General features: G+C 39.5%; 1 protein-coding gene across 5 annotated transcripts; it reads left to right on the top strand.

Moving 5' to 3' along the window:
• Positions 1-25: 25 nt before the first annotated feature.
• LOC147139785 (FERM domain-containing protein 6) lies at positions 26-10,419 on the top strand. 5 transcript variants are annotated; one of them, XM_086045945.1, is made up of 15 exons: positions 26-195; positions 2,701-2,849; positions 2,961-3,051; positions 4,714-4,793; positions 5,301-5,377; positions 5,525-5,720; positions 6,208-6,363; positions 6,510-6,575; positions 7,350-7,418; positions 7,862-8,036; positions 8,117-8,191; positions 8,261-8,401; positions 8,713-8,835; positions 8,932-9,002; positions 9,094-10,419. In XM_086045945.1, the coding sequence occupies exons 2-15, from the start codon at positions 2,712-2,714 to the stop codon at positions 9,382-9,384; spliced, it is 1,749 nt and encodes a 582-aa protein (XP_085902071.1). In that variant the 5' UTR covers positions 26-195; positions 2,701-2,711; the 3' UTR covers positions 9,385-10,419. The 5 variants fall into 5 exon arrangements, with proteins under 5 accessions (XP_085902071.1, XP_085902073.1, XP_085902070.1 ...); XM_086045947.1 differs by having other exon boundaries at positions 8,117-8,401; positions 9,172-10,419; XM_086045944.1 differs by having other exon boundaries at positions 8,117-8,401.
• Positions 10,420-11,035: the final 616 nt, after the last annotated feature.

Here is an 11,035-nt window from a genome sequence, read left to right as displayed (position 1 = left end):
AAATCAACTCCTGTCGGCTGTGGTTTATGAGGTACCACATACGCTATGGTCAAGAGTGTACAGTTCGGATCTTTTTATGTATGTATTTAGCTCACATTTTAAAAAAGAGAGAAAAGAAAAAAACATGTGTTTTAGCCACTGCCAGAGCAAGCTCTAACTAAAAACATGAGGCTCATCTCCTACATGTGACGCCCGGTGAGTTTCTGCTGGTTTATGTCAAGTTAGGTAGAGTTTGATGCACTTGTCTTGTTGCGCTCAAATCGTAGCGTTACTGGCTGTTACCGTTGAGTCGAACCGGTTTGATGCATCCCCTACTACTACTTTAATGATCATTTTTGAATTCTACTTGTTACTTCATTCTCAAAATGATCGCATGTTTTACACGTGTCCATTTATACTGAATATAGAACAATTAAATTCGCGATTACAAATCTAAATTAGGGTCTGTCAGAGCCTTTTATTGAAACGATTAGCCTCTGAATTGGATTTAGATTCATTTGTTTTGTTTCCGAGTTGAATATAACATTCTCTTTTGACAGGTGCACCTCTTTTTTTCCCCCCTTTTTCCCTAGCGTGTGTGTGATTTTGGTCAGTTCAGTGCACAGTTGGCGTTCAAAAAAACTGTACTGTGCAGTGGGGTTGTTTTTCCAGCAGTAGGGATTATAACAGTCTTGGAAGGGTTTTAAATAAGCATGCATGCAGATGGTAATTGGCACATGTGAAGCCAGCTTTTATCCTGGTCATCAACTTGATGGGGGATGTCTCATCCTACATTGTCTGCACTTTGCCAGTAAACTTGGTTCAGATGGTCACACAGACACTGTCGCATGCATTTATCATGTATCCAAGCGTAATCTGGATTGTACTTCACTGACTGCATCTATATTAGTTTATATAACAAAGTTCATGACAGCAGATTGAGAGAGATCTCACATTTGGTATTCTCCTGTTTTATAGAGAGTCCACACCTTTGTACACCCTCAGTAGGACCTCCTTCTGCATCCTTTTCAGTAGAGGATAAAGTGGGTGTTTTCCCACTCAAGGAATGTTTAGAGCTGCCAAGCAACCCTTTCAGCTCTTTTCTTCCTTTCTTTTGCAGTATTCAAAATCGCATCTTGTAACAGTATTACTCACTTCTGGCAAAGCTCAACCTATGACAACAGGGGAAAAATATGAAAGCGATCAAATGGAACATGAAATACTGTATCATCATCAAATGCCTGGATCTAATGGTGTATCCATGAGCACTTGCAGAGTGGGAAAGTTTAGAGTAGATTCCAAAGAAACAAACAAAAAATGGATCTGAAGTGATGTTGATGAAGATGGAGACTAAAATAATCTCATGGTTCAGTTCGGATCACTCTGTATGGGATTCCACCAGTAGGTTTTTGTCCTGTTTGTTTTTTGTCCCGACTCCCAGACCAATTTAGGCAATTTCCTGAGGTGGAAAAGGGCTTTAGTTTGAAGTAATCTGAGATCTTAGTGAATTTATATTGCTCTTTATTAAAATAAGTCCGTTTTTTTCTCCGTGTTTTTTCCTTACATTGATTGTGTCATTATTGTTTGATAGGAAACATGTTTCAAAAATCCTTACTTTCACAAAATTGTATTTATCATATATATATTTTTTTGCACAGTATTTTCAATGAAGATGTGTGCTGCCTTATGATGCCTTGAATGAACTTGAAATTTAATTGTGTGACTTGTCACAGTGAGCGAGTCAGATTTTCATGTTACTGGAAGTTCAGGTTTTTGGACGTCTGTTTGTCCTGACACCTTGATGTGAGCGAGACTTTGTTTGAACATGTCCATAAGACAAATTTGATAACACTATGTTCTTACCTCCGAGTCAAGAACTGTTATGTAAAAGAAATATTGTAAACAAAGACATGGGGGAACATCGCTAAATATATTTTGTAATTTAAAAAACAAGTTGTTTTTATCTGGCTATATTTACTTTTTATGGTTTTTTTTCATTCTTTCTTGGAAGAAGTATAGTAGGTGTATGAGCAGGTGGCTTGAGTTTCAAATAATCTGTTGTTCCCGCTTGTTTTTTTTTTCCTTCTGACTGTTTGTCAAGAGCAGGTTTTAAAGGGATAAGAGTCAGTGCACGGCAGTAATTAAACTGATTAATTCACCGCAAGACTTTAATCAGATGAGCCATGTACCAGTTGGGGCTTTAGGGGGTTAGCATGAAGGCCTAACTTCAGGTGAGGCTACATGGCAAACATCCTACTTCTTTTTTTTAATACACTGGAACTTCTGAACAGAATCCAATATTGGAAATGATGGAACTAGAATTAATCAGCCCCTGTTGCCATAAAACTTTATTAACTGTACAGGCAATATGTTTCACGTTTTTGTCCATTTATGCACGTATTTAAAGTGCTGATTGATTGTATCAATAACCATTTGTACCATAGCCTTCTGTTGAGTATGCTTGAATAGTTGGATCAGTGATGTAGAAGTCTTTTTCTGTCGGCAAGCTTCGTTGAGATAATCTTCGTGATGGATTAAGAAGTACTGATGTATTTTTCTTCAGACGCACTGGACAGTAAATCAATGAAATAACTGAATATCAAAGTCACAGAAGACTGTTAGTCGGCAAATCTTGGACCATTATGAAAGGAGTGCTGCATAATCGGCTGTTCAATTTGTTTCTCTTCCGCTGATCTCACTCAGATGTCATCTTTTTTTAAGATCTGATATGGATGAAGCGTCGTGGATCAGCTAAGAGCTTTAAAGATAGAGTTGAGACGCAAGTTGCCACAATGACCTCTTCAGTAAAGCAGCAGAGAAACATTTGTGTTCTTCTTCCCAACAAAAACCAGCTGGAGATCCCTGTTGGGGTGAGTTTGCCTCCATGTTATAATTATCTGCCTCTCAAAATATATATTTTCTTGCCCTCTAATATCGTGGCATTATCGTAAACACAATTCTCTGTGGCTCTCTTGCTCCAGCCAAAGGCCACAGCGCAAGAAGTTTTCAATCAGGTGGCAGAGCTTCTTGGTATCAAAGAGATGCACTTGTTTGGCCTCACAGTGGTTCGAGGTAAGTCCACTGCTCAGTGATCTTGCTATCAGTTTGAAAACTACAAGCTCCCCATTTAAGACTAAACATAGCTTTCTTTGCTTTCCATTCTTCTTATTTTATTTATGTGGACTAATCACTTAAAGGGGAAGAACAATTATTATTCATAATAATAATAATATATCTTTATTGGACAGGGACAATGCAGTCAAACATAGATACAAGCTTGCAGCTGATGTGATGCTTGTAGATGTTATAGCTAATGCTAATTCACAACTCCGGTCCCCAGTTGGGCTCTTCCACAACATTGCAGTACAATATAAGACATGCAATATACATCAATTAAAATAACAGACAACTCAATCATCAATCATCAATAATCAAATATCGCAACTATTGTATATGATATAAAACCTTCACTTAAAATAAGAACCAAACAAAACATGTTTTATAATTCAGTAAAACCACACAAAATACATTATTTACAGGTAAATACAGCCAAGTTTTAGTTTTGGAAATGAAAATCTTAAAATGCAAAATGGATTTTATTTCTGATTTCTTCAGAAAACAGGTGAGCCGTGATTGGTCGTTGCCTAAGCTCTGAGAAACTATGATGTCATTTTTAGTTGAAAGAATGTGATGTCATTTTCAGTTGACAGAAGTGACAAATTGGCCATATAGTTGACTTCCCCTATACGCTATGGTGTACTGAGCAGCCAATACATGCACGTGTAACACCATACAACCACTACTGTGTCAAAGTGAGTTAAATTTCCAGTAGTATGGTTGTCATCACAGTTTTTCTGTTTGCCATCACTGGTACTCTACTGTAGTGACATCCTAAAAAAATGCAAAAATGGCAAGAAAAAGCAAAACAAGTAGTTCATCCTCTAAATGCATACTAAACTGAAGTCGATGAAAACAATGAGCTTCTTTCGTACCTCCCGGTCTACACGAGTGAATGTCGCAATCATGAGTGGCCTCTGAGCCATACTTTCCTGTATTCGTTCTTGCTTGCTTGCTCAAATGCATTGAGATGCCTTGGAAATCTCGTGTGGCTCACCTCTGTAACAAACAGCCTTTTGTTTTTGTGGTGTTGGTTCAGCGATCACTTGGGCCGGGATTCCTGCAATATTAACTTCATTAAGCCTGGAATGCACCCTTGCATTCCTCCCCTTCATGGAGGGGAGGGACGGATTGATGAGCAGGGTGGGAGTCTGTGGGGTAAAAAGGGACCGAGTGGAGGAGGTGACTCAACTCTAAGAACTTGTGCCGTGAATGAGTCAGAGTGGTCCAGAAACCCCTATGAATTGATGGATGTTGACAAGAACAAGTTGTGAAACAGCTCGGTGAACATTATTCAGCTATGCAACAAAAGAGATAAGGGTGACAAAAAAGAAAATGCCCATGTCTTGACTCATAGGACCAAGCAGAGACTGATACCACCTTCTCAGCGTAGCGGACAAATTCTCCACTGAATGAGAATTCAAACAACTATCTACTGCTAAACTGGTCGTAATTAGTATACGCCAGCTAGCTGCCTCCTCGCTAAGGAATAGGGCCTTCTTTTTGTCTTTCACCCCAATTAAGCCCATTGTTGGACACATTTTCTGCCTGGTTGCATTATTGGTTGTTTGCCCGCTAACTGTCTGCTTGTTTCCTGGTTGTCTTTCTTCTGTTCAGACAATGAGCGCATATTTTTAGACATGGAGGAGAAGTTGACCAAGTACTTACCCAAAGAATGGAAGCAAGAGTCCGGAAAGGTGAGGAAGCTCATGAAAGTTTACAAACATATACAACAAAGCACCAATGTTGTTGTTTTTTTTCTCCCTTTTAGCACTATTTATTGTGGTAAATACACAGCTTAAGCTATACTGTAGAAGTACAAGTAATATATAACATTTTACATTACACTGGATTTGTATTCATCAGGCCATCATTATATTTAATTTTATATTATATTTGTCATTCCATATCAATATAATATAAAATTATAGGAGTATTGTAAAGATCTCTTTATTTTTCCCCAACACAATTTGACAAACTGGTTACAGTTTACATTTGAACTGATCTTAGAATTGGAAAATGATTTCTATGTTTGAACAGTATGCTACATATAGGGAATCACAAAACCTGCTATTATACATTTACAATCTATATTTTTAGATCCAAATTTGAGACTCATCCCATTTCAGTGGCATATTCCTAAAAAATTCCCAAACCCTTGTGGGAAATGTAAAATAACCACCCATGTCTCTCCCCCCCCAAAGGTTTTGGAGAAGAGAGCCTTTCCTCTAGTGCTCTGCATAAAAGTGCAGTACTATGTCGAGAATGGCAGACTCATTAGGTATGTATCCTCACACGTTTACCCCTTGACAAGCGTTCTTTCATGCATTATTATTATTATTACTGTACAACATCCATCTTTGTCCTCCTTACTGACACCTTGTGCAAGCCTCTCGTCATGTTTTCATTTCTTTGTGTTCGGTACCAGTGAACGCAAGGCACGCCATCTCTACTACTCTGACCTTCGCGAGCGGGTGTTACGCTCCGAATGCCGTCAACAGGAGGAGGTGTACTTCCAGCTAGCCGGTTACGCCATGCAGGCGGACCTCGGTGACCACCAGCTGCCCAAAGAAGGGGAAGAGAGCGGCCCTTACTTCGAACCCAAGGACTATTTTCCTCCATGGGTATGCAAAATTTCATTTTTATATTCCAGTTTGTTTTACTTTTTTTAATGGAGATTCAGATGATTGTCTAAAATTTGGGGGGGAAAAAATGCTGAGGAATTATTGCAGTGGTGTGAAGTGGTCAACCCTACCCAATTTTGGCTACCACCACACCAAAAGGACTTTCCATAAACCATTCATTCATACATTTTGTGTATCGCTTTCTCTTCAGAGTCATGGCAGGGACTAATTTAGGGTCAATGGTGGCCTGCTACCATTACGAATGGGGCATTTCGTGGTACGCTCAATCACTACAGTTGACTAAATTGTTAAAGCCAGACAAAAAAAAAAAAAAAAAAAAGCCAAACCTTGCGTTTGTATTGAAAATTTTATGCTATTATATTATTATGTATAATGCTATTGCTATCAAAATGTATATAGATTTGAAGAGTTATAATTATTTGAGAGTTCTCCATGACATATTTTTTCCTTTCTTCCATTTCTCTAGATAATAGCCAAGCGGGGACTGAACTATCTCCTCTGCCATGGCCCCAAAGTGCACCAGGACCTGTGGGGCATGTCGGCACGTGATGCCATCCTCCTCTTCATCAGAGAATCATGTCGACTGGAGGATGTACCAGTCACATTTTACAGACTGCAAAAGGTCATACAGCGAGGACAAACCCTTTTAACTGTTCCTAGCCGCCAACCAGCGTTTAAAAGCCACCTAAGATGGAGGGTTAGCCAGACTCTCAATCTTATCTGTTTTGCTCAGAGGCTTCACTGACATCTCATCATTCATGTGTCCAGGACAAAAAGGAAGAGAGGGGAACGGCAGTACTGGGCCTGACCCTACGAGGAATGCAGGTTTATCAGGTACGTGCACGTACAAATGGGTTGGTAATCCGCTGCTTGTATGTGACGTGCAAAACAGAAAATCTGACTTTACTCAGAGATCCCCTCTTTGAATACGTGGCCTGTTAAAGACTTAGCAGACGTGTAAGGAATGTGTGGGTTGCCACCAGCAACAGTGCATCAGCAGATACGAGGCGTCTGCCAAATGCGTCACTTGTTTGATGTGTCAATCAGGGACCATCTGGGGGGGATTAGGGTGTTGGGGTCTGGCCGATTAAAGGTCCAACGGACCATGAGATACTACGAGGCACCCTTGGCCTGTCCGCATTTAAGAGGCCTAAACAAAATGTACAAGGAATCTTTCATTTTAATTACACAACTTAAAATATTTTTAACCACATAGACGAGGCTATGTTTTCCAACGTTGTTTGTTTGTTAGTAGGATTACGCAAAAGTTACCAAAGAAAATTTCTACACAAACTTTGTTGCACACAGTCTAAGGAATACATTTTCATTAACATTTTGTAAACACTAAGAAAGAGAGAGGATATTCTTAATGTTTGTCTCTGCATAATATCATATTATCGTGACAAAATGAAGACATGTGCAGTTAAGTATCTACTTATGAAAGTATTGATTGCAATTGATTTTTTTCAGCCTTTAGATGGGTGTCTGCCCTCAACTTAGTGGCACTATAGTTATTATATGTGTAATGTTAGTTATTGGTGCTCACAGAATTGTGCCAGAATCTTCAACATTTTACAGTGTTGACATGGTTGTGTTGTGTCTCTGTAGGAGGCAAATAACATCAGACACTTGCTGTACGACTTCCCCTGGTCCAATGTGGGACGACTCACCTTCCTGGTAATCATTTCCATCCTCTCTTTAAAGTGGAAGTCAACCCGCAAAAATGATTTGCAATAATGTGTTCTATGAACTAATTCAAAAAGAGATTTAGTAAGATATTAAAGTGGAAGTCAGCACAAAAGATTTACTTTCCAAGAAGATGCTCAATATGGCTCAACTTCAGAAAACAGGTGAGCCGTGATTGGTCGTTACCTGAGTAACGTAATGTCATTTTCAGTTGACAGAAATGACAAAATGGCCGCCCCCTGAGATGGCTAAAAACGGGTGAATTTTGCTGCTTTAACTCATATGCCACAAACGCAATGTTAATCAGAATGAAATGCGTAGACTAGTGAAGGCGCATAGAACATATTGCAAAGAATCTTTTTGTGACTTCCTTTTTAAGCAAGTGGGATTGCTTAGTTGTCATTGACTGTTTACTGTGTTTTTTTTCTGCTTAGGGAAAGAAATTTGAGATTCAACCGGATGGCCTACCGTCAGCCAGGAAGCTTGTTTACTATACTGGGTCGTCATTCCGCTCTCGGCACCTCCTCTTGCATCTGAGCCGCAGCCATCGGATCTACCTCAGCCTCCAGCCTGCCCTCAAGCACCTCCGACAGCTGGAGGAGAGTGAAGGTACAAGAGGCACGATTTCCTTTAGCGACCACTGACATCGCATTGTTTATGACCAGAATTTTGTGTTTATTCTATTTTAGAGAAGAAGCGTTACAGAGAGTCTTACATCAGCGATGATCTGGACTTGGACCCACCAGGCAGCGAGAGCAGCCCGGGTTTGTCCCGCATTTCCACCAGCAGCTCGGGCATAGAAGCCGACACCCGCCAACACAGCATCTCCACAGAGATGACCTCCATGGAGGAGGAAGCGGAACTGAAGGCAGAGAAGTGTTCCTACTCCGCAGCCAGCCAAGTCAGCTCCTCCACGTCTGGCCTCGGCAGCGGCAGGAAAGCTCACATTAAGGATGAGGAGTGGAAAGAGCAAGGTGAAAATTTGACACACACACCCGCCCCAGGTGCTTCAAATTGATGAAAATACTGGAATTTTAATCTTTTCAAGGAGTAAGAATGATGGGACAAACTTCTTAAATTTCACAAACTATGACTTTGTGAAGGGGCTTGTGTAAAAGTGCTGGAAGGTGCAGTCAAAACGTGAAAATTGAATTGACCTTGTAACTTGTACCTATATACTTTGAGGAAATTGTTTTAATTCCTTTACCTTTGTAAAAAGATGGAGGTGAAATCTGTCAGTTGGCCGCCATGCTTAATTTTCATACAGCCCGCTATTGTTTTCCAGAAATGAAGGCCGATGTCAGACAGGAAGTTGTTGCGGATTATCCAGATGATATGTTCCAGCTGGCTGATCTTCTCGATGGTGTGTCGGTAGATTGCACATTCTCATCTGAGACAAAATCGCCAGGTGAGAACATTTATGATGTAAGTGCATTCAGTAATGCATGTTCTATTTCATTTTTTGCATATCAGTAACGCACATTGTCTTACGTATTTGCTACAGAGAACAAAGTGTGCCTCCCAGACAACAATGAACATCTCCTAATTGTAGATACCGGTAGAACAAGCATCCAGGTATGTTTTATATTTTTTACCAAGTTCATCTTTTTTTCTTTTTTTTTTTTAACAAACAAATTGATCATGTTTGTCTTTTTTCTTTTTTTAGGTGGGGGAAACTAGATCGCATGCTTGTGTGGACTGGCACAGCCACAGTCTTGACGATGTCAGTTTGTTCCCACCTCAGGCACCCCTGGGGAATACTCTGCCAGCTGATTCTTCACACAGTTACACCTACGGCCTCTCTGACGCCTCGGTGGACACAAAGACGCCCGGGGTTCACGATTATTACCCTTTTTTGCACTGCCAAGCCAAAACGTCCTTCTACGGCCACAGGTCTACCAACTGCCTGTCACTGGACCTGCTAGCAGATGAACACTTTCTGGAGTTCATTCTGTGAACAAACATGGAAGGCCTCACATTTGCCTCATTTATTTGTGATGAAGGTTACATACGGAATCTGTGGGGTTTTTTTGTTTTGTTTTTTTTATGTGGCCCAGATGACAACAGTGGACACCTCAGTTTTTCATATATCTTTATTTTACCCCTACAATTCCATGGCTGCCATTTTTTGTTTTGTTTTTTACCAGAATAATTTCTTTGTCAGTTACATATTTATTGATTTTTCTATGTTTTGTACATACTATCCGCAATTTTATGACATTTTAGCTTCTGTATACAAAAAAAAAATCGATCAAGGTAATTGTTTTTTATTATGTGTGCCAGCAATCTCTTGAGAAGTTGATATTATGGGTGAAATGTGTTTTTATGTACTGATGTTTCATCAAATGGAATAATAATGCGATAATGCTCCTCTGTAACATTTTACACTCCATTTTTATACAATGTGCTCGGTCATCCCTCTCCTATTATTCTGCCTCGGAAAATGTAGCCTCTACTGTGGAAAAACAAACTTCTTTACAGCTTGTAAACCATTCATCCAAAGTCTCTAAATGCTTCAACTCTTCTACTGCTTTCATAATTACAAAAGCACTGTTTGCAAAGTTCTATTTCTGTAACCGTGACATTTACAATGAATCTGCAGTATTTTTGCATTATGTAACCTCCAAACAAAGAGTCTTTCGGTCAATTTATTTTTCCCAGAGATATTTTCACTGTTTTGTAAATGCTAATTAGTATGCAAAACAAGAACTTTAGCCAGCATGAGCTCACTCGGAAGGAATGCTAGTGATTAAACACTCAAACAATAAACTGATAAAGTATTACCAATCTGCGGCTTGTTCCCAATGCTAAAGAAATGTCATCTAAAGCACTGTTTTTATGATAGCAAAATTAATTTTACTACATGAAATATTGTCTGTGTAAAATTAATTCTGCACAATGGGGGCAGTGTGTATACTGTAATGTATATACTCTGTGCACAATTCTTGTTATGGAATCATAAATGTTATTTCATTGGAACTGTTACAAACTATTTTGTGTCTCTGAATTGTTCCCTGATACTTGTTGACCTACTGACTTAATTGGGATACCATTCTTACTACACTCTCCCAGACTGTTTTGGTCATATGACGGCAGTAATAATGGGAGAGGTTTGCCTGGAAGCTTTTCTTCCAGACAGTCTTCCTGGCAGAAAACCCCCTGCAGAAATTTCAAGACTTTGAGAGTTTGCGTTATTGAGCATCTACCATGTTGATTACTTCCCTGAGTTCTTTCAAATGTATGACTAAGACTTAAAAATACATTATAGGTACACTACTCACAAAAAGTTAGGGATATTTGGATTTTTGGTGAAATTTAGATTAACCTAAAACGCGTTAGCTAGGTAGTTAGTTACTTGCAGTTAGTGTTACTGTTTTTTTTATTCTTTGTTCGTTTTGCCGAACAATAATAACGTGTAGATGCACATTCACTTCAGTAGGTAGGTGGCAGTGGCGCTCTGTCATTGGGTGCAGGGATTACTAGCTCTACGGCGTGTGTTTTTGTTGTTGTTTTTTGCGCCAAGCATGCGCACACACTGCATAGACAACAACCTCTTGAGACAAAATGCAAAAACGTGTAAAATGGATGAAAAGAACGGCGCAGGGAGA

The sequence above is a fragment of the Filicampus tigris genome, chromosome 11, assembly GCF_054856515.1.
Source record: "Filicampus tigris isolate MCC_2025a chromosome 11, RoL_Ftig_1.0, whole genome shotgun sequence".
Classification (NCBI taxonomy): Eukaryota; Metazoa; Chordata; class Actinopteri; order Syngnathiformes; family Syngnathidae; genus Filicampus; species Filicampus tigris.
This window is presented reverse-complemented; position numbering and strand designations above follow the sequence as displayed.